This window comes from Scomber scombrus, chromosome 6 (genome assembly GCF_963691925.1).
Source record: "Scomber scombrus chromosome 6, fScoSco1.1, whole genome shotgun sequence".
Classification (NCBI taxonomy): Eukaryota; Metazoa; Chordata; class Actinopteri; order Scombriformes; family Scombridae; genus Scomber; species Scomber scombrus.
Window position 1 is genome coordinate 11,984,697 of NC_084975.1, and position 21,263 is coordinate 12,005,959.

The window sequence follows — 21,263 nt, forward strand, 5'->3', positions numbered from 1 at the left end:
TTGTGGTTTGGCAACCAGCTATCACGTTACAAATCCCAGGCCGGAGGGGTAACCATGGCAACTCCTTCCAAAATACCCCTGCTGCCCATGGAGGAAAGAAAGGGTCGTTTGCGGCCCCTCACTCTCCTCTGCCTGTTCCCGTCTTTATGCTGCCAATGGAGTGGAACTCCTGACGTAGACAGGGATACCTTCTCTGACGCACCTCAGGATCACTTGGGCCCCTGAGACGCACTTTCTTCTCTATCCCCTCTCTGTCCACCCGCTGCTCACTGCTTTCCCTTCCACCCACCCTCCCGAGGGGCTTTCCTTTTCCCGTAGCTTTTAATGACACAACCCCAATAAACAGCGTTAATGGGTACTCCACACTGTAGGCTAGGCTATGCTAGGCGCCTCTCTCCTCCCTCTCTACCTCCATGTCTCCTTCCCAGTCTCTCCTCCAGAGGTAGAGGGGGCTCCTCATGGCCCCTCAGGCGCAGTACAGTGGGGGCTTGTGCCTCTTCTCCTAAGCCTGTCCCTCACTGTTTCTCCCACTTCAAACCACTCACATGTCCTCTCTTTCTGTTCTTTCATGAACTTGCAAATTCCTAGACTTGTAGGGAGCCCCCAAACAGTCCATGCAAACCCAAGCTGCCCCCCTCCCATAAAAAGCCCCAAGGATTATTAAGTCAATGATACAACACGGTTCTTGGCTCTTTGATTGGAGGTTTGGGATGTGTGCGGAGAGGATGGGGTACTTAGGGCCCTGAAGCTGCAAGTTTGTAAGTGAATAGTATGTGTTTGTGTGAAGGGAGCATGGGGTGTCCTGGGACAGCTGGAGACTGGAGTGCTGCAGCAGCAGATTGTCAGATAAGCAGCTGTGTGTGTGAGGGGGAAAGGAGAGCCAGGCACGCTAACCACTACCGCAACTAGCCGCTGGAAAACACTCCCGCTGCTGCATGTCAATGGGAAGACCGTCTACATCGCAAGCTGAATTTGCTAATCACCACTAACCACCACTGACAGTCTCCAAAACAAAATCAATTTCACTTTTTGCTTCCTAAAACAAAAATCATCTTTCTGTGAATTCCATACACCATAACCAAAATTTAATTCATAGACTGTTAGCTGACTAAAAGGGTATTAGGATTGATATGACCTTAAATATTACAGTGGAAATAACTTTAATATTGTGTATTATGTGGTGTGTTGTTGGGTTGTTTTTTCGCACAGCCGTGCTATGACGATCCCTCCCACGTTGAGCAGGTACTATTGTAATGGAAAAGCGCTATTATGTTTGTCTTTTTTAATTAGTAAAAGTCATATTGCATAGTTGACATACGTCTTTAAATGTTTTATGTAGTGGGTTTTTGTTGGGACTTAGCAGGGCTTCCTCCCCATGTACAAATGTTCCACCTAAACAATTTCCCCCCCGACACTACTTTGCAAGAGCACCGTCACTGCATCCTGGTCTTAGCACTGCCCAAGAGGATTGTGATTGGTTTAAAGATATACAAATAAGACAGTGCCCCCCCACCTATAACAGAATGGCACTGGCAAAGTGCTAAAACGAAGTGTGGAGATAGGTCTGTTTTTTTGAGACTAACCATGGATGTTGCGGTTATGTGGCATGCACAGTAACTATTCAGCTACCAGGGCGCTCTGTACAAGTTATTTTCATCTTGGCAATGATGTTTACACACCAACAACTCCTGTAATCTGCCAGACATTGTTTCATAACAGTCAATTTTGCGGGTGTTTTTAACATCCTCCAAAAGTGTATTGTATCTTTTATATTAAAATGTATCTTTAAAAATGTTTAATCAGATAGTCCATATAACAACAATAATTGCAACTGTATTTAGCCATTTTTTGGTGAAACGATCATACATACTGAACATATAGATTGTTAGAAGAGAGGGGGATTATGCTGCAGGCGTAGTTTGAGATGTTTAATGCCTGAAACCCTTTACTGCTGTGAAAATGTGTCACTGCTAAGGTTATCCACTGTAACATGAGCACAGCGACTGTGCCAAGAAGCAAACATCAAACTTTTTACGGTCATCTTTCTGGCCTACAAATGGTGAATGTTTGATACTTCAAGCGTGAGTTTTATGTGGAGACGGGGTTGAATGAATTGTTGCAACACTTATTTCACTGCATCTCTTCAATATTGGGCTGTAGTGATATATTTTATATAACTGTTTGCTCTATACATTTCAACACAATATAGTACTTACCTTTACAGTATCTGTGGAGACATACACATACGCACACACAGTGGAAGATAAGATCTTATCATTCTGACACTTTTTGTGTGTGTGTGTGTGTGTGTGTGTGTGTGTGTGTGTGTGTGTGTGTGTGTGTGTGTGTGTGTGTGTGTGTGTGTGTGTGTGTGTGTGTGTACACCATTTGGTCAATTTACTCACAACAGCTGCAGTACTTCTTTAGGATTTTAATTTGGCTGAAATGTTTTTTGGCTTGGTATTACATACAATGAATCAAGCGTTTTCCCCACTGCCTTCACACCCTCTCTCTCAACAGTTTGGGCAAGCTCCATGTCTTTACATGGTATGTGTAATGTTCTTCAACCACTAGCATTCTTTGACATAAAGTCAGTGACTCAGGCAATGATGTGTGCATTGTTGTTTTTTGAGTTTTTTAATTTCCTCTCTTCTCATACACACAGCCCACTTTCTGTGATATGACTATTAAAAAACTGTATATTATATACTAGAAAAAAATGTGTACCCAAATCATGGCACAAACCCCTACAGGTGTGACGTTTGTAACCAAATGAACACAAGGATAATTAGAATTTATCCAAAATCTGGTGAAACTGAAGAGACCCAAATACATATTTCTCTCCTGAGATTATGTCACACTTTGTGATCTAATCTGATAGCGAGTTCACTTGGATCCATTCAGGTATTAGTCATGATGACACACCAACCCACAACCCATAAATGCAACAACTATGCGACTCCGTTACACTGACTAAAATGTGAATCAGCCTCAGTGAGCATCCTGCTTTAGGTCTCAGTTAGTAGCACCTAAGTGGACCCAGGAAGACCTGTAGTGTGAGCTATTTCTGCTTACAATTCTGATACTGTTAGTGGGGGTTGTGGAAACTTCATTATTGTCCAATAAGTATCTTAAACATTGAGAAGAAAAAAGCAATTTGTGAGCATTTATTCATGCTCTCTATTTAATAATTTTTGTGCTCTTGATTTAATATATGTTATATAACTCGTCTCCACCTCTTTTACTGTGGAGGGCAAATGCCTTTAGCTTATTTTGATGCATTCATTCAGCCAGAAATTGGAGGAAGATGACAAGCAAGAAATGTATCAGGGTTACAAACTCACTTTCAAGCAATGTCTCTTGACCTCTGTTTTGTGATTTTAGAAAGGTCTGTGTGTGGATGTCCGCCAACTAAAGCCACGCAAAATGTTGCTTTTACACCCTCAAATGTTTATGGACCAATCTCAGAGCTGGTATGTGGAAATAAAAAAGTAAAAAAATATACTAAATCTTGCGCACCAATTACTTTTTTTTTTGTCCAGGTCACTTTAAGGGCTCAATAACTCAACATATCAGTACGTCTATAAGAAAAATAAATATTTTATGAGGTAGCATCAACCACTCCAAGTTCTGTAAATTTAATAGCTCTCTGTACTATATGTGCTTGCGCAAAGCAGGGGAGACACTCACCAAACTGTATCCTGGTGCGGACTGTTCCCACAGGGACGTTATAGATCTTCTCCAGGTAGTTCTTTACGTCATACTTGGTCATTCTGTTCAGATGAGTCCAGACCAGACAGAAGAGAGAAAAACACACCAATAGGGAGGGAGAAAGAGGGAAAGGAGAACAGGGGTTATGTAAGGTATCCAACATCAGTGTTCTCGGGGGTAGAGTGTAATTTAAATGTGTGTGTGTGTATAAGTAATGGAGGGAGAGAAGACGTCTGTGGCGGCAATCCAGCACATATAGGATTACATGCTGGATCACCGTCCATCAAATAACACCACATTCATTTAATTGACACTGACATAGGAATGATAGAGCCTATTTTCACACTGCATTCCCATAAACTTTGCTGTTAAATTGCCTACTATACCGGATAGGACACTCCCCTATAAACACATATTCAGCTTATTCCCTGGACCATAAAGCGGAGAGAAGAGAAATGTGAGTGTCCAATTAGCCGTCTGCATGTATTGATCGCGCCCGGTGAAACCCTACACAGGAAGTGGGCCTGGCACCAACTGATCCGGTGGGCCAGCCCAGCTAAAGCTAGCCCACTGGGCAGCATTTGGAATGAATCGCTCTGACCAGAGGAAGAAAGGCTTTTAACTGCTAATCAATCTAGCCAATTGGATTAGCCTGGTAGAGAGCACTTCCCAAATGCATCTGACAAAGTGCTTAATAGCGACGCTGTCTGACATGAATGCCTCGGATATGATGTCTTATATCACCTCATGTTTCTTTGATAGAACTGGATAATGTAATATTCCCTTTTTTCAGAAGAAACAGCACAATACCTTGAACTGTTGTAACAATATTAGGTGAGGCAAACATTTGCATGAGAAAATCCCATCTGTAAACACAAAGACTCTTTGTACCTAAAAGTGATGTAATATATGTTTCCATGCTGTACAAACAATTGCCTTTTCCTCTATAATAGGCTTAACTTTGGCAAAGCTGACACTGATGCAGAACTAGAACACTTCCATGTGACCTGGTACGTTGTGTTTATCGAGAGAGGTGGGTTTCCATTTACGATACTTGAGTAACTCTTTCCACATTTGATTCCATCATTACAGAACACTCCAAGGTTTGATGTGGTGACTCTTGAGAATGATAGGTTTTTTTTCTACCAAACACTAACTTACGGTAGCTGCCTTTGATAAAAGACAGAACGAAGCACTCAACGAGATCTTCAGCTCTGAGCCAACACTGATCAAGGACCACTAGGGGTGTTAGGGTGGAGGGGAAGGTGTGAACAAACTTGTTAAGGTCTCTTTGGGGCTATTCGTCTCCTTTTATCCAGTCGAGAGAAGAGAGACATGTTTCCTAAGATGTGGCACACAGATGCGCCTTTCTGCTCCATTTGCATCCACCTCCCCCCACAAGCCCAGTCTCATAGTGTATGTGCCAGAGGGTAGTGAAGCAGAGCGGAGTGACCGGTGGTACTTGAGATCAAGAGAGGAAGAAAGAGAGTGATTGCGCTGGGAGACGGGTTTTCCTAGAAAGCAGGGGCGGGGAACTGGAAGAGAGGAAAGTGGCTTGGGGACTGCGAGGTCTCCTCTGGATCATTAGCAGAGGGAACACTGATCCTGATTAATGAGGAGAACATTTTCTAAACCCCTGCTGCCTTCACCACTCCAATTATCCAGCCACCACTAACAGAGAGATAGGATATATGAAGTATGCGCAAGCACCGTCACGTCTGTTACTCTGCACATGATGCCCACAGATGTACAAATGTGCTATATGAACAGGTATTAGCCATGGCTGGAAGACAAAACAATGAGACAATACTAAGAAACTAATGATAAATCATTTATCAATAAAAGTAACACATGATATGGAAAACATAAAAAAATAAGCATGTCTGCATAAACACATTTAAATACTCTCTACTTAGATATTTATAGATATTCTATAAATACATCCAAACACACACAAAAATACAGTATTCTAGATTCACAGGGGTAGCATTAGGTAGTGGTTTTCTCTCTAACCTGAGTCAATACATGATTCACATCTCAGCTACAAACTGGAATCCAGCCTTAGAGAAAGACTTGGGATGAAAGCTGAGTAGAAAATATCAAGCTAAGCGTGTACATAAACAAGGCTAAACTTAGACAAAGGGCGTGGTGTCTCCAATAGTGATGCAGGCAGCATCTGATCATCCCAGTGTAAACACCCATCTGACTCTGCAAGCTAACCTTTCACACTTCTGCCTCTCAGGAAGAATGAAAACCTGTCTCCAGCAACTGCCAAGGCTAAAGGCATCGTTCCTCAGCAACTGGTGTATATTTATATGCAGACACACATGCTACAAAGATTCCTTGCCCAAGACGATGAAAGAACTCCAAACACAAAACCTAGAAGGGCATCAGATAACGCAGCCAACGGATTAGGTTCAATTATGTCCCGTTGTTGCCAAGCAGGTTAAAAACAGGCACACTGGCATCATTGTCGGTGAACCTTGAAGACAACAATTTAAAAGTTATATTGTTCTGCATTGTTCAAGGGGAGGTGGAGAATGAAGACAGATCACTTAAATCTGATATCAAGTGGCGCTAAGAAACAGGTCCCTGAAGGGATGCAGGCATGGATGAAGAAACACGGTAAACTTGATGCCTTTGTTTTGCCCCGCATTGATAATAGTTTATGTGTGACAATAGCAAATTCGTCAATCTGCAGATTAACAGTCACACCTCCGTCGGCTACTATCAAATGTAATCCTTTAACTGCACTGAACCTGAGCCAAGGAGATTGTGAGTATCACTTCCAGTAGTTTAACTCCATTTACACCTGTGCTCCTACCGCATATGAATAAAGTAGGTGAAAGGGCACAGTCAGAAAAGTGCAAGACAGGACAGAGGCAGCTTTGACAGTGTTTGACAAAGACAGTGAATATATTCTGTTCAGAGATTACTGCCTGCCACATGTCTATTAATGTGCTAGTGCTAAAAGAACATCTGCCAGGTGACTGGGTGGTGCCTCCATTGTACATAAAGGATACTCTATACAGCTACTGACTGACAATCATCCTCAACCAAAAATAATACATGACAAATATTGAATGAAAACTAAGGTTTAGCAGATCTGGCTGAATTATGTTTCTAGGTGATGAAAACCCTGATGTAACTTTATTTAAAAGAAAACAAGTAATTTAGATTCCTAAGTGGTTTCAGGGGAAGACCTTTGTCATATCACCCTGTCCACCTAAGAAGCAGCAGGGGAAATCGTAAGTTTTAAATTGTTTAGGGTCCCAGCCATTTGGAGCAACAGATACAGACAGAGTAACAGTAAGACCTTTCCCTATGTTTGTGATTAAACACATACATTGTAATACAAAGATGAATATCTGAGGTAGTGAATATAAGCATTCTTATAGTATGACACTCTACGAGTACTACATAAAACTAGAAAGGTAAATATTATGAGCAAATTAAAATATGCACTGCTTTCAACATGATAAATCATTCTTTACTGGAGAAATTAAGACACATGAAATCTCTAAATATGCAGACGACTCAACAATATATATGACAGTATCCTCAACTGATCAATTTACTAATACTTTATAAAAGGAGTTGCAGTTGGTGGTAGAACGGGTTGTAAATACTTTATGTTTCTGAAATTAACTGTATTATGTTTGGGTCAATTGAGCACAAAACCTTAACAGATTCTGTATGCCAAAAATGAGAGCTTTGAAAGAACTGTTATAAATGTGTTATAAATTAAACAGATTTTTAAAATGATGTGTAACAAGAGAAGAGGTCTGTCAGTTGTCAGGGGATGATGGTGCCAACAAATACCATCGAACAAGCTGTTTATATATTAGTCCTATCCCATTTAGATTACTGCTCAGTCCAGCACTTGCATGATGCAGATAAAGAAATTGAAGGTAGCTCAAACTAAAGTTATATGGCCACAAAACATTGATCATACTTCTGAATGACCAAGACATAGGGCCTCTACTAATATTTACATGTAAATAAATTGGATTTTACCAATAAAAATATGTTACGATGTTAGAAACAATCCCAAGCATCCCAAATTGTATCCGGTGCACCTTTTTTTTTTTTTTTTTTTTTTTTAAATCAGGGTAAAATGCACTGGTGTGAACTGGTTAATATTCCCAACTCTAACTGGTATTATACAAGTGTGTATGAACACATTAGTGCTTTCAATTTTACTCAGTGTATTGCTGACACCTGCAGGCTTAACCTGACCTATTTTCACAAGGAAAATGTAGACCAGTTTACTGGATATAATGACAAATAGTTGGTTTAGCAGTGGGAAAGTGGGCAATTGAATAAATGTTATGTGAAAAAACTTTTTTTTCCTGGTAGTTTAGTTTTATCTTCAGGACAAGATTCACAGTCATCATGATGAGTCATGTTTCAAAAATGGTGTGTGTACCCTACTGTGTAAACTGAATGCCATGCCACAGTCATTGTAAATTTGTTACAGCTATAACAACATTTGATCCAAAAAATGGTGACTGTTGCTATTGTCATGTCCTTCTTGTTTAAAAATGAATATCACTTTGTGTAGGGATGATTCAGTGACCATCATGCTTCTTGTGGTTACCATGAATCCTCCTTGGAAAGGTTGCTTGTTTTAGCAACTTGACTTGGCAAACCACTGGAAGGCTTTTAATGTGGCTCCCTGTTTGATAGAAACTGGGCTGCATCTACATTTGGGTTTTTTTATGGTGCCTTTCTGGTTGGCAGATCAACTTTAAGACTTACAAGGGAATGGAAAAGAAGAGGATGCAGCCACACATAGAGGTGATGTAGAGTTGCAGACGACAGGCGCTTACTGCAGTTGGGATGAACCTCAAACCTTCAACACATCATAAGAAACTATCTGGCCCATATTCAAGTTCCCTTACAAAAACGGTGACTGCCAAACCCCTATTAAACGTGACACATGTTAATTTGTTAATTTGTTGACGGGATTAGCTGTCTGAATTGTTCTTGCACCAGCTGCAAATACTGGAAAATTATGTAATGTTACAAGTGGAAAATATCATGTTGACTGATGCCAAAGACAAGAAATATGCATTAGCAAAGAAGAACAGCGCACTGACTGAAAGACGAGAAACTTACACTACAAGCTGCGGTCTCAAAAGAGCAGGAGCATACCTCATCACAAGAAACACAACTGGATTGGCCCCAGAGAAATGTTGTGTGTTGGCTCTCAGACTTTATTTTACGTGTAACCTATATTAACACTCCATGGGGTAAACATCCAAGGTACACCAAACAGTCCATACACACACACACACACACACACGCACACACAACATCAAAGTACATTGTGTCAGAGCGGCTTAGTGGTGAGAATGAAACAGGAGATTTGTTTTCTGCGCAGATGAAAGGCAAAAGAAAGCCACTCCTCATTGTCAGCCTGCCCCATTGTCAGGTTTGGGTCGAGATACGCACACTCACTATCTTAACCCTCCCATCTACAGAGACAATACATACACAGAAGTTGCTCAACACTAAGTATCAAGAACATAATGGCAGACTTTGTTTAGAAGGAAAGCCATTGAGGAACCTGAGACTTAGGGAGAGAAGAGACAGTTGAGAAGTTTAGAATATAAGAGCAGCGTGTGAAGGATTAGATTTATTGTTCAGATTTCGGTCTGACAATAGAACAGAAATAGATCAAAGAACAGGTCACCAGGAGTCACTAAACTCCTTACGGAAAGACAGGTCAGTAAAGACTCTGCAGTTAGTTACACTCCTCGACCCGCTCACTAAATGACTTCCTACGACAATATACTGAGGTTAATTAGCGTGAAAAATGACCTGGTTTCCAACTTGAGCCATGTGTTTATGAAGTGGAGCAAGTGAACAGAACCAGAGTGATTACCATGATGATCATAACAGAGTTTGATCCAATAGGTATTGTACAGTTGTCGGAGTGGAAAGACCATGTGAGCTGCTGTGTAGCAGGGTCAGTTTGCTCAAGTCAGATTACAGTGAGAAACCGCAACGTGGTCTGGTTTCATAGTTATAAAACAGAATAGTAGCATGAAATGTGACTGAGTAGTCAACGTTCAGCGTTGTGTTCCTTTCTTTGTGTGTGTCAGCGCTGGCCTCTAGCCATGCCAGCTGAGGCACAAGAGGTGTGTGTGTGGGTGGAAACCTAGAAATTTGATGATGTTCCTTCAAGGGCAGAGAGGAAATACTAACATAGCACAAAAGGTTTGAGAACAATCGAAAAGACGAACAAATACTTCCCTCTAGCAGGTAGAAAAAGAACTACGAGAGAACACAGCCCAGGTGTCTTAAACAACAATTGCCAAAGAGGGATTGGTTTTGGACGTGTTGCAAAGAGTTCAAGTAAAGCCCAATAAACAGGAGAGCCCAGGGTGTGACAGGAGCAGAGGAGAGAGAAAGACATGCACAGAAGATAGAAAGTGAGTGATACCGCGAAGAGGCTGCAAAAACAAGAAAAAAAGCAAAAACAAAACAGACAACTACGCATATCTAGCTCCCAGGTGTCTTTGAGACAAAGGCCACCTTGTGTTATTGCTCTGAGAAGGCCAACATTACTACTTCTCATTAACAGCTGCTCGGCACTACAACAACTTATCAACACTAACACTGCCTACCCCAAGAGTCATAACTACAACAGCTTTCACTGCCGTAATGACTCAGACACATCAATAAGCTGGGAGTGGGAGTGATATTTGGTTTGTGTCACTGTCTCTCCATGGGTGTCCATTTACTACATTGTGCATATGAAAAGTAAAACATAAAACACAAAAAATAACAGTGTATTAAGTGCACAGTGAGGCCCCAGCAGCATATCTATCAGCCATGCACCTCTCCCAGGCATCCAAGACTGCAAGAAAAAAAACCCTTACACACCCTTATAAACACACACGCACCCTGCACTTACCCACTTTTGTGCATATATACACAAGACTGCTGTTTTTGTCACCCCACCACCAGCACCACCACCCTGTCTACTAACACACACACACACACACACACACACACACACACACACACACACACACACACACACACACACACACACACACACACACACACACACACACACACACACACACACACACACACACACACACACACACACACACACACACACACACACACACACACAATTACATAAGCACCCTAGGAGTTTGGCAGAGAAGAAGCAAGAATCAGAGTGGGAGGCCAGGCACCTGGATGAACAGATTATGGTCTAAACCCCACCAGAGACACACAGATGATCTGCCTCAAACTTCAGTTTTTCTCCCCAGTGTGGGCTCTGGGCCTCTCATCGCCTGAGGAGCACTGCTAACCTCAGTGACCTTGGCTCGCGGAGGTAGTCAAAATCAGCTCATCACTACTGAAGACTGACTGGTGAGAACCTCCTGTTGCGTTTTATGACATAATACGTATTGTCCAAACCAACCAATTTCACCAGTCGTAACACAAAAAACAACATATTTAGATAAATATAGCAAGGGAGCATTCATGTGGGAAATTGGGAGGCAGTAAAGTTATGTTACATACAGCATACTCCATTGGACACAGGTTCTGGAAAGCGATCAAGAACATTTTGTTTCATTTTCTGAGTAGATATTAATATTGGCTCCTTTATGTGAATAAAGTTTAATGTCTGGTGGTCTATAACATGGCTCAAACGTTTACTATGGTGCCAAAGACGTACACTTTTGACTTTACCTCCCACCTCACTGCTAGTGTAAGCCTTCCACAAGTCATCATTGCAACTGAACTCACTAAAGACAGCTATTAGGTGGAAGGAACTGTCTATAATGTTGACAACTGATGCCTCCAATTTCTGTTTTTGAGGCTGTCACACCACCTTGTGGCCACAATGCAGGCAGCAGCTTACTAGACTAGACTAGACTGCTACAGTGCCAGTACAAATGATTGCAGCCTAAAATGTAAGACATATTGTCATTATAAAACAGGCCTGAATGACACTAAAATATTAAAATATATGACAGTAAAATATAAATGACTATGGTCTAACAATATTAACAACTTAAAATATCTTTGATGCCAGATGAAAAAACTGATTCTTTTGCATTTGTGTTGATGTAAGTCCAACAATTTACAGTTGGAAAAATGCGTAGGCTGAAAACAATGAAGAGTTGTATATGTGGGCAGTGGCAGTTTAAAAAAAAAATCTGTGTTACTAAAAGAGATACTGCAACAAGGGAAACTATAAATGTAATTGTCCTTAAACTTTAAATCACATCCAATCAGATTTTACACTTGTAATGCTTAATAATAACATGTTAGAAATGTCTCGTCTGAAAAAAACTGATGTTGACAATTAGAGGTAAGTAGAGGGTGCCAGAGTTCACTTTTTCTAAAAACACTTCATAGACATTTCAGGATCAACTCTTGTGCACTTTAACAGTGACACCATTTGTTTCAAACAACAACAAAATCCAAACTAGAAAAACAATTATTTACAAAAACCCTTACAACTGGTAGAATTACAATATAAAAGACAATTTTATTCATAAACCAAGAATCCATTACAACAAAAAATGGTCCCTCTTTTCTGCACGGATTGTACTACCGTACAGTATGTTACAGAAATAAATAAAACAGATATACAGTGCTAGTAAACCCTGTCCTCTGAATTCATTACATCCAAGAGAGACATTTATTCATATGGACAGTGGTCAACATTTCCCTCTTCATGAGGAGCAGGATGTAACATACTGCAGTCTTCACTTGCAGTAGTTTTGTGTTAAGTTTGGTTTTTAGCATAATTTTGGCAGTTCTTAATAGTATATAAACATGTGGTCAATGAAGCACTCAAAGTTATAAGTGAAGTGATTTTAAAAACTCAGTGTGAAACCAATTGTCTCATTTACCACAATACTAAATCTAGATCTATTAATCTCTGTGCAAGTGGGTGTCAAAAGTGGGCATCAGTGTCCACTTGTTCTATATTTTCTGTAAAGAAATATTGCTAAGCTTTCAGGGGTTGGTTCCATTGAGTACAGAGACACATTAGCCACACAGAGTATGTGGTGGCACTATATGTAGTTTAATCCTGAAGATTGTGTAACAATCTAGGGAAACAGATTTATGGACCCACACACTGCCTCTATCACATAAACTTTGAATTCTTGAAACAACTGTACTCAAAAAAGGATGAAATGACCAAAACATATATCGTATCATTCAAGCCATTACACATTGGCTTGTCTTTGTTTTGTATTATTGTAAATTGTATACTATGAGGGTCTGAACTACAGATTTAACAAAACAAGCAATGTGACTACTGGCCTATGGGAAATGTGATGTACATTTTTTACTATTTTCCTGACATTTTACAGAAAAAAATGACTAATCAATTAATGAGGAGATGAAGCATCCACCTGTAAGCTATTAAAACAATATATCATAAGCATATTTGAGGTTTTGCACTGCTGCCTATAATTACTTCTAAAACAGGAACCAGCTCTCAGTTGTCATTCCTAATAGCAGTCCTTTTAAATGATATATAACATGGCCTGACCACTAATTGTGTGGAGTTAAATAACAGTAGGGTACTCAGGTTTCCTCTCCTACATGACAAAAGGAAAGATCTTTAAGCAGAGACTTACACCATTGGTATGCGAAACTGGGCAGTGTCAGGAGGCATCTCTTTTCCTGGCCTCACCAGAGTCAGGAACCAGTTGGGTCTGAAGATCCTCAGCTGAGGGTTGCCCAACTGGTAGAGGGGATATCTGAGAAGAGGAAAAGAGGCCGGCTCTCAAGATGTACAGTATAATTCCCATACATGCCGTTTCATTTCCTACAATCACAGTAATAACTACAAAGACATTAGATCTTTTTATATTATGGATTTGAAAAGACAGCTGTTTAATGAAAAGCCACAGAATGTGACCACTGTTTCCTATGTGCCATCCAAACCACACAAATCAAAATCTGTGCCTTCATGTGACGCCTGCTCTTCCAGCTTTGTGGAAGTATCTGTCTCTTTGCTCCACTATGTTCACCAGCTAGTGGCTATCTTTGTCTCTTTGTCTGTCTGTTGCTTGGTTCTGGGCGGGTAGTGTGTAGTGGGTTTATCAGAGCTTCTTCTCTGAAAGCACCTGGAGCCTTAAGACATCTCTTTCATCTCATTTGAATGTACATGATGGCATTTTTAAAAAAGTTTGTGTAGTCATATGAAAGAGATTCAAGATCTTAAGGATAAAATGGCACTAAAAGTTTCATTGAGTGCATTACAAGGGTACTGGGCCGCTTCTGGATAGTGGAGAACTGGCTAAATCTCACTAAGGATATCTGACATCTCTACTACAGCACTGAAGATTGAGGGTAAGGCCCCTTTAAATTTATTTTGTCGTTATATGTATGACACAAGTCGAATTTTGCAAGACATTTACTTTTTGAAGGGTTGCTGTATTGGAAGTTTTACTTTAGTAAAGGATCTGAATACTTCTTCCTGCACTGTTTGCTTCCACAGACTTCAGGATTGTACAGAAGTGTGCAGCCATTGACTACACACATAACTTACAGGTCGCAATACTTCTGGAAAATCAAATAACAACAATGAATCTGCTGTGACTATGTTGCTATGAAGAGCTGTGACTATTGTGTTGCAATGCAAACCGTGTTTCATTGATAAACGTCTGCACCGAGCGGTTTGTCATGGCAACGGGCACAACGACACGTTAAGGCAGGATGTTTTTAGCATACCTGGCTAATGCTAGCTACAGTCTTGCTGCGAAACGTTAGCGTTATTTGAGAGACACAGTGAGCACATAAATGGCGGATTAAAAAACGTACCGACAATGTGTAGTATAATGTCTATGAAAACTATTTGGGGGGACCAGGGGAAGGACTGGAGCTGGAAGGTCTGAGGGATGCTAAGGTTAGCTGAGATGCTAGCTGCTAGAAAGGTGACTAACGGCAATGTAATGCTTGCGCTTGTTTACGGATTGAAATGGTCAAAACCAAAAATGGCACTTACAATAGTCTTGTTACTGGCATCACTGGAGCGGTTCGTTGTGAGACATAAGCTGCCACTTAGTTGTTTTGTAGTCTTTCCAAGGTTGTCAATTGCTACACGTGCAATGATGTATTTCCGGGAGCAATCGTGCTGCACATGCGCACTGGATTTCGTCAATGCCCTTGAAAAGTTACAGCCTGAATGCATGTGTGGTCCCTAGGTTAAAATAAGGACTCGGTAGGCCCTGTGGGTATATCAGTACATCTGAGTTTTGTTTATCTTAAAATCCTGAGATAATGTTCCTTGCTTGCACTACACCAGGCCAAGGAAGTATATGTTTAAATCCATTTGGACCAGTTGCTATAATCTCCTCCTTGGACAACAACAAACAGAACTCATACAGTTTTCGAGAATGGGCTTCCATTTTGTGAATGTCATAGCTGAGAGTATTTTCTCAGGGTGCATATAAATGAGACAGCAGCAGAGGGAGACTTCATCCCGTCACTCCTCCAGACCCTGTGCCCCAGTGTCTGACCTCAAATCCACTACAATATGACTGCAGCAGGGCGAAGAGTGATTGAAGACCCCCTGAGTGGAACATGAGTCCCTGGCTCAGCTGGTTCAGACCTGGCAGGAAACTGACCACACTGACAGCCCACACTATACCAGAGAGGGAAGTTTCCATCAGTTAAGATGCCATGGTGTGTGTGTGTGTGTGTGTGTGTGTGTGTGTGTGTGTGTGTGTGTGTGTGTGTGTGTGTGAGTGCGTGCGTGCGTGCGTGCGTGCGTGCGTGCGTGCGTGCGTGCGTGCGTGCGTGCGTGCGTGCGTGCGTGCGTGCGTGCGTGGGGAGGGTGCTGGAGGGCAGTTAGGCATTTGATTATTATGCAGTTGTTGTAATGTTCACCAGTTGGCACAGGCATTTATCACACTATATCGGAATGTCCTGTCACACCCTCAAGAAAAAGAAAAATGTTCATGCCATCTGGTTGTTTACTTGTTGCTTTGGTCCATCTGACAGCTGATATGAGAGTATCAATTCATAAAGGTCAAAACATAGCTATATTGTAATGTTTGGTGTCCACTGCCTATTACACTTTACAACATTGAATTGTCCAATAAAATAAATTATTAAGTTAAACTGGATCCCATTAACTTTAAAATCCATGTTCCATCAGGTGTTCCAGTATTATTGTGTTATAATTTATGCATGGCAGGCAAGTGGTTTGTTGCTAGATGATTACTGGCTCAAATCCCGCACTAGCCAGAGCTCATCTCCCTTTCTTTCATAATCATTGTCCCTGCTGCAGCTGCTGCAAATGTGTGCACTTGTACTTGAGAGGGTGTGAAGCAGAGTAACACGAGAAAGTAGTGTGTGCTAAGTCAGTCTAAACATATACGGGAAATATACCTCTAATTTCTAATATGTCAAGTAATTAATGACCTTTCTGAGCTTACTGGAACAACTGAAGGTGCTGGCACTCTAGGGCAAGAGATGAAGAAACTTCATAGATTAACAATATAAAGAAAAGTGCTCAATAAATGATGAATTTACTTCAGGGTTGGATGTGTGCATGTGTGCGTGTGTGCATGTGTTATGTGCGTAGGGTTGATTTCCACATTCGTATGCCCCCTATCTCTCCCTTGGCCTGAACTTGCTGCGGGTGCAGTAGCAGTAGCTGCACTCATTACCTCACTCACGGTGCCAATGTTTAGCAAGGCTCCAACCAGTAGCAGACCAGGCCAGGTCTAGAGGGAGTGGAGGGGGCCAGCAACATGAACCAGTGCAACCTTCAGCCAAAGGTCCGGTCTCACACTGTTGTCCAACTCTGCCATTTATAGATGCGATTCAAGCCTGTTTGTTAATGCACACAGATGAGATCATTTATGCAAGATAAAATGTAATCATATTATCTAATTTCAGTGGTTATTAAGAATATAAACCTGATATATGAGGCTTTATTGCTTTCCAAATAGCCAGGGCAAAAGCCTGCGAAAGCTCTAAAGCTCTCGTTACTTTTTAAATTTGCTCTTTGTAATCTTTTTTTTCTTTTGCTTATGGTTCAGTTTTGCAAAAGTCCTATTCTTGTTAATGGCTTGGCCACTAAACAGCATGGCCTTTATAGTTGCTGCACTTCATATGTGCCACACACTCACACACACACAGACATCACCAATACTCTCCTCAGGTAGACATGTACAGTAATTTTGAGTTCTGTCATCAGTCAGTCATTATTAATTATAAGTCAGACACTCGGCAATGCCCACAGTATATTTACAACTAAATGAGACACCGCTTGCATGTGTGTGTGTGTGTGTGTGTGTGTGTGTGTGTGTGTGTGTGTGTGTGTGTGTGTGTGTGTGTGTGTGTGTGTGTGTGTGTGTGTGTGTGTGTGTGTGTGTGTGTGAAAGAGAGAGAGACAGAGAGAGAGTTAGACAAAGAACTTGAATGAAGGTTCACGTCTGGGGCAGTGGAAAGTGGCTGTTTGTGTGACAGGACAAAGAGGGAGAAAGTTGGGGAGGAGGAGCAGAGGTGGATAGAGGGAAACAGTTCGGTCTACAATGGGATTGTCCCGCCAAGAGCGGGAGCTGGGGCTGCATGGAAACTTTCCCTCTTCAGCTCTTAGGCAGCCGGGGAGAAGTTGTCGGTATTGAATATCCTTGAGAAGAAAAAAGGGAAACAGTAAATTGAAGATCCAGACGAAAAGATGGAAAAGTTTGTCAGCTGAAGTGAATAGTTTTGCATATAATGGGACCTACTGTTTTATAGTTTCCCTCTGAAGCCATTTAACCTTTGCATGAAGAATGGAGCATCCTGATGCCTTGAATATGTTTCATAAATAGTTATTAAAAAGCATTAAGGTGCAATAATGATCATTTAGTAACAGCTTTTTACACTTGCACTTACGTATTAACAGTAGGTGCCGCACCTGGCATGACTGCATATAGAGGGACTGATAAGTGGAGTAGGAACAGGAACATGACCAAAAACACAACAAGCACAAAAAGTGAGAACTTGGAGTCCAAAGCAATTCAGCAGTGGGCTGTCAAAGGCTCATACAGTAGGCTTGAACTACAGTATGTAATGTGTGTTGTACCGCAGTTAGGGATGAGGCAGAACTCTGTCGAGGGAGTCAATTATCATTTTTGGCAGCATTGTTTAGAAAACCATTCTCATCCCCCGTTGACAATCTGTAGCAGATGTTTCATGGATTGTAGTCCTCAGATGCTTGTTATCTATCAGGGGTCATTGAACAAGTCAGTTGATCTATACTCACATTTTTAGTGACTACTTGGATAGCAAAGTCGGTCTCTCAGTCAGTTGGTCCACCACTTTGGTCCAGACTGAAATATTTCAACAGCAAGTGATAGATTGCCATGAAGCTTCGTGCAGACATTCAAGGTGCCAGGAGGATGTATCCTAATGACTTTGGGGATCTCCAATTTTCATCAGGACAATACTTTAGTTTTTAACCAAATATATGCAAATATACTCACATTGCCATCAGCCTCAGCTGTACTTTGTTCCTAGTGCCTAATAACAAATATAAGCATTGTAACACACTAGGTGAACAAGACCTGCAACACATTATCATTATAGTATACATTATTGTTGGCGTTATCATTATGCGCATGCATTCAGACTTTAGTATTAAACTCAAAGTTGGGTTGTAGTACAGCCTCCCAGAGCTGCTAACATGGGTGCACACTCTTAGTTAGATAATTGTGATTAAGATTTCCAAAAAAGGACTCATCAACACTTAAATACAACATTTCTAGCTTAATAGAAATAATGCTGATGCTTAGAAAAAAGACAAAAAATCATAAAAGGCTTATTGTGTTAAAACAATATTATAGGCATATTTTATGTATTTTAGACTGTTGAGTGGGGAACTTATTTTCTAAAGTATTTGGTCCATGAGATTTGGAGCATCTGAGTGACTGGTGAGAAAGAGTTCAAGATTTCCTCTGCTTAGTTGTTTTGATTGCAATTTTGGACTTCTAGAGCCTGAATGAAGCAGCATGTGACTCACATACATAAACCATTAGCCCCTCTGCCACACACCTAATTAAATCCTTGCCCCCGTGCCATCGACACTAAATGAGTGGTCAGAGGTAGTGGCCAGTTCAGGTCAGATTCCTCTGTTTTTTCATGTCCCATGTTCACACTCTCAGAGGGAGCGGGTGCATGCCACGCTGCAGTCCTCTGGCTATTAATAGCTATAAGGGATGGAGCTGGGAGAAATCTGGATGGCGTGTAAATTTAGACCCTCCCCCTTGGATGTTCCGTTGATGTCATAAGCTTGACCTCTGACCCAGGAACCTTGCTGCCTCAAGGCCCATGCTGAAATTCAATTTCAGGGGTTTGAGTACCATCATGCATGCACAAACATACGTATTCATTTACTGCAAATGTACATGCAGACATACATGCACTAATAAGATTCAACGTGTGGAAGAGTTGGAGGCTAAAAGTTGCATAGGTATACTGTGTGTGTTTGAATGATTGTGTGTGTGCGTGCGTGCATGCATGCGTGCGTGTGTGTGTGTCACAGACGATGCTAAGCACTCTGTGCATTCATTCAGAATGAGAAAGCTCAGACCATCACATGACAACAACTGACAAACAAGCCAACTGTGAAGCTTCTTTGTCTTTCATGCTCAGATGGATGGGAGCACTGTTTGTGCCCTGCAAAAAAAACAAAGTAACTACTGAATCATCTGTCTCAATCCAACCTGAAGTTTTGGCACAAAATGATGACAAGTCACACACAATCAAATAGTGATTGCCAGAGTCTTTGAACTCTTCTGCAGATGGAGTGGAGCAATAAGGTAGAGTGCTCACACAGGTTCCCACAGCCTTATCCAGTGTCCGTGCCCCTGCCAGAGTTATGTGATGGATCGGGGGGGCTGACATGCATAAACGGGGAGAGGGGCAACCGATCTTAAAGGTATGTCAGTCGACAGTCTTAGGATATCTGCTGCTCTGCACAGTGGAAGACCTTAACCTACAAACACAACAACATGTTAAAGCCGTGATTCCGTCTGTCTTATTTTTGGGTCCAATAAAGTTGTTGTTGGATACCAATAGAGCCATGACCATGTTACAGTAAGAACTGTGTTGAAATAAATGGATAGTGACACTGAATCAAAATAAGTGAGCAAGACCAGTGTACAGTTTAGGTTTCAGAAAGTTATGACAAAGGAAACACGTCTGCGAGAGCTACAAGTTGAACATCAGTTTTAAATGTACATCCACATACTGTTCATAAACATTGACTCAGCACACACATTTACTGTCAGACTGAGTGGGTCAAATAGTAGTTTGCTATACTAAGCTGACATTATAACTCCAGACACAATGGATGTTGACAGTCCAAATGCCAACGATTGCCACCTTCGACCAATCACACCCCTGCTTGCTCCCCTTGAAGCACTCATAAACAACATTCCTGCCCTCAAATGTCTTGTGCACATGAACAACACAACAAAACTCTCACACAATCTATAATGCATGTTGATATTTCACAAAACACCCTCAATCCAGCAGATTAAGCACAATATGTCTTGGTAACATTAACGTTAGGGCCCTATACAACTACAATAAAAACAAGAACACATGACAAAGCTAGAAAATGTGTCTGTTGGTAATGAAATTTAGGATACTGTGTGTTGTTTATTGACTCAAGTCATGCTTTACATCAAAGCTACTCTATCATGCTTCTAATGTATTGCAATGTTCATAATTATAATTTTAGGATAAAATAAACCCTAATAATTTTCATATCAGGGGGTCCTCGAAAATTGATAACTGAATCTCAGTTTTTGAATGCTGTGAAAAAATGTTTAAGGTGCTTTTTCATTTGTGTCAGATTTTTTTATAATTTAAAATTGGATCAGACGTAAATAGGAAAGTTGATCACCAAGTAATGTGACATTCATTCAAACAATTGGTCTATTTTGGTGTCTTATGACATGTAATGCCTCCATAAAGAATCATTTAACACTGAGGATGGCTTCTGGATTTTTGTTTTTCATATTTAGCTTTTGAATGGATGATTCTGAACAATGACACACAAATGAACTTGTGACAAATTGGTATGTATTATACATTTGGGAGGTGCGCTGGAATATATGTAATGATTAATATTACACAATATATGTTAATAAATAATTAAGTATAGTAAAAGATAATAATATGCAATATACAGTATGTTAGTGTGAACTTTAAAGCCCTGCCCCTGGGGTGACAGCAGGGGTGTTTGCTGGATGGTGGTGGTTCATCTTGCTCGTCCAAACAAACTATCCAAAGCCAATTTATCCTCTACATACTACATAAATACATACATAGATCCAATATGATCTGTCAGCAAGTTGAATGTTTAAACCAAAGCCATTCCGTTTAATTCCTTGAACAAGTGGAAACTAATAATAGTTCATTACGAAAACTATATCCTTAACCTCTTGGTCAATTTGATTTAAGAGCCTATTGATTAAAGTCAATTCAACTATAAAATATTGCAAAAGCACATAGCATATAAAAGCAGCACTGGTCCTAAATATCCCTCT

At 40.8% G+C, this 21,263-nt stretch overlaps 1 protein-coding gene across 1 annotated transcript in view; it reads right to left on the reverse strand.

The window, feature by feature from the left end:
* The window catches only part of mrpl23 (mitochondrial ribosomal protein L23), a 37,621-nt gene extending 22,788 nt beyond the window's left edge, over positions 1-14,833 (reverse strand). The window contains exons 1-3 of the mRNA XM_062421031.1: positions 14,717-14,833; positions 13,344-13,466; positions 3,691-3,773 (exon numbers count right to left, since the gene is read on the reverse strand). Of these exons, the coding sequence (XP_062277015.1) occupies positions 3,691-3,773; positions 13,344-13,466; positions 14,717-14,736 (226 nt within the window). The 5' untranslated portion in view covers positions 14,737-14,833. The remainder of the gene's footprint in view (positions 1-3,690; positions 3,774-13,343; positions 13,467-14,716) is intronic.
* Positions 14,834-21,263: the final 6,430 nt, after the last annotated feature.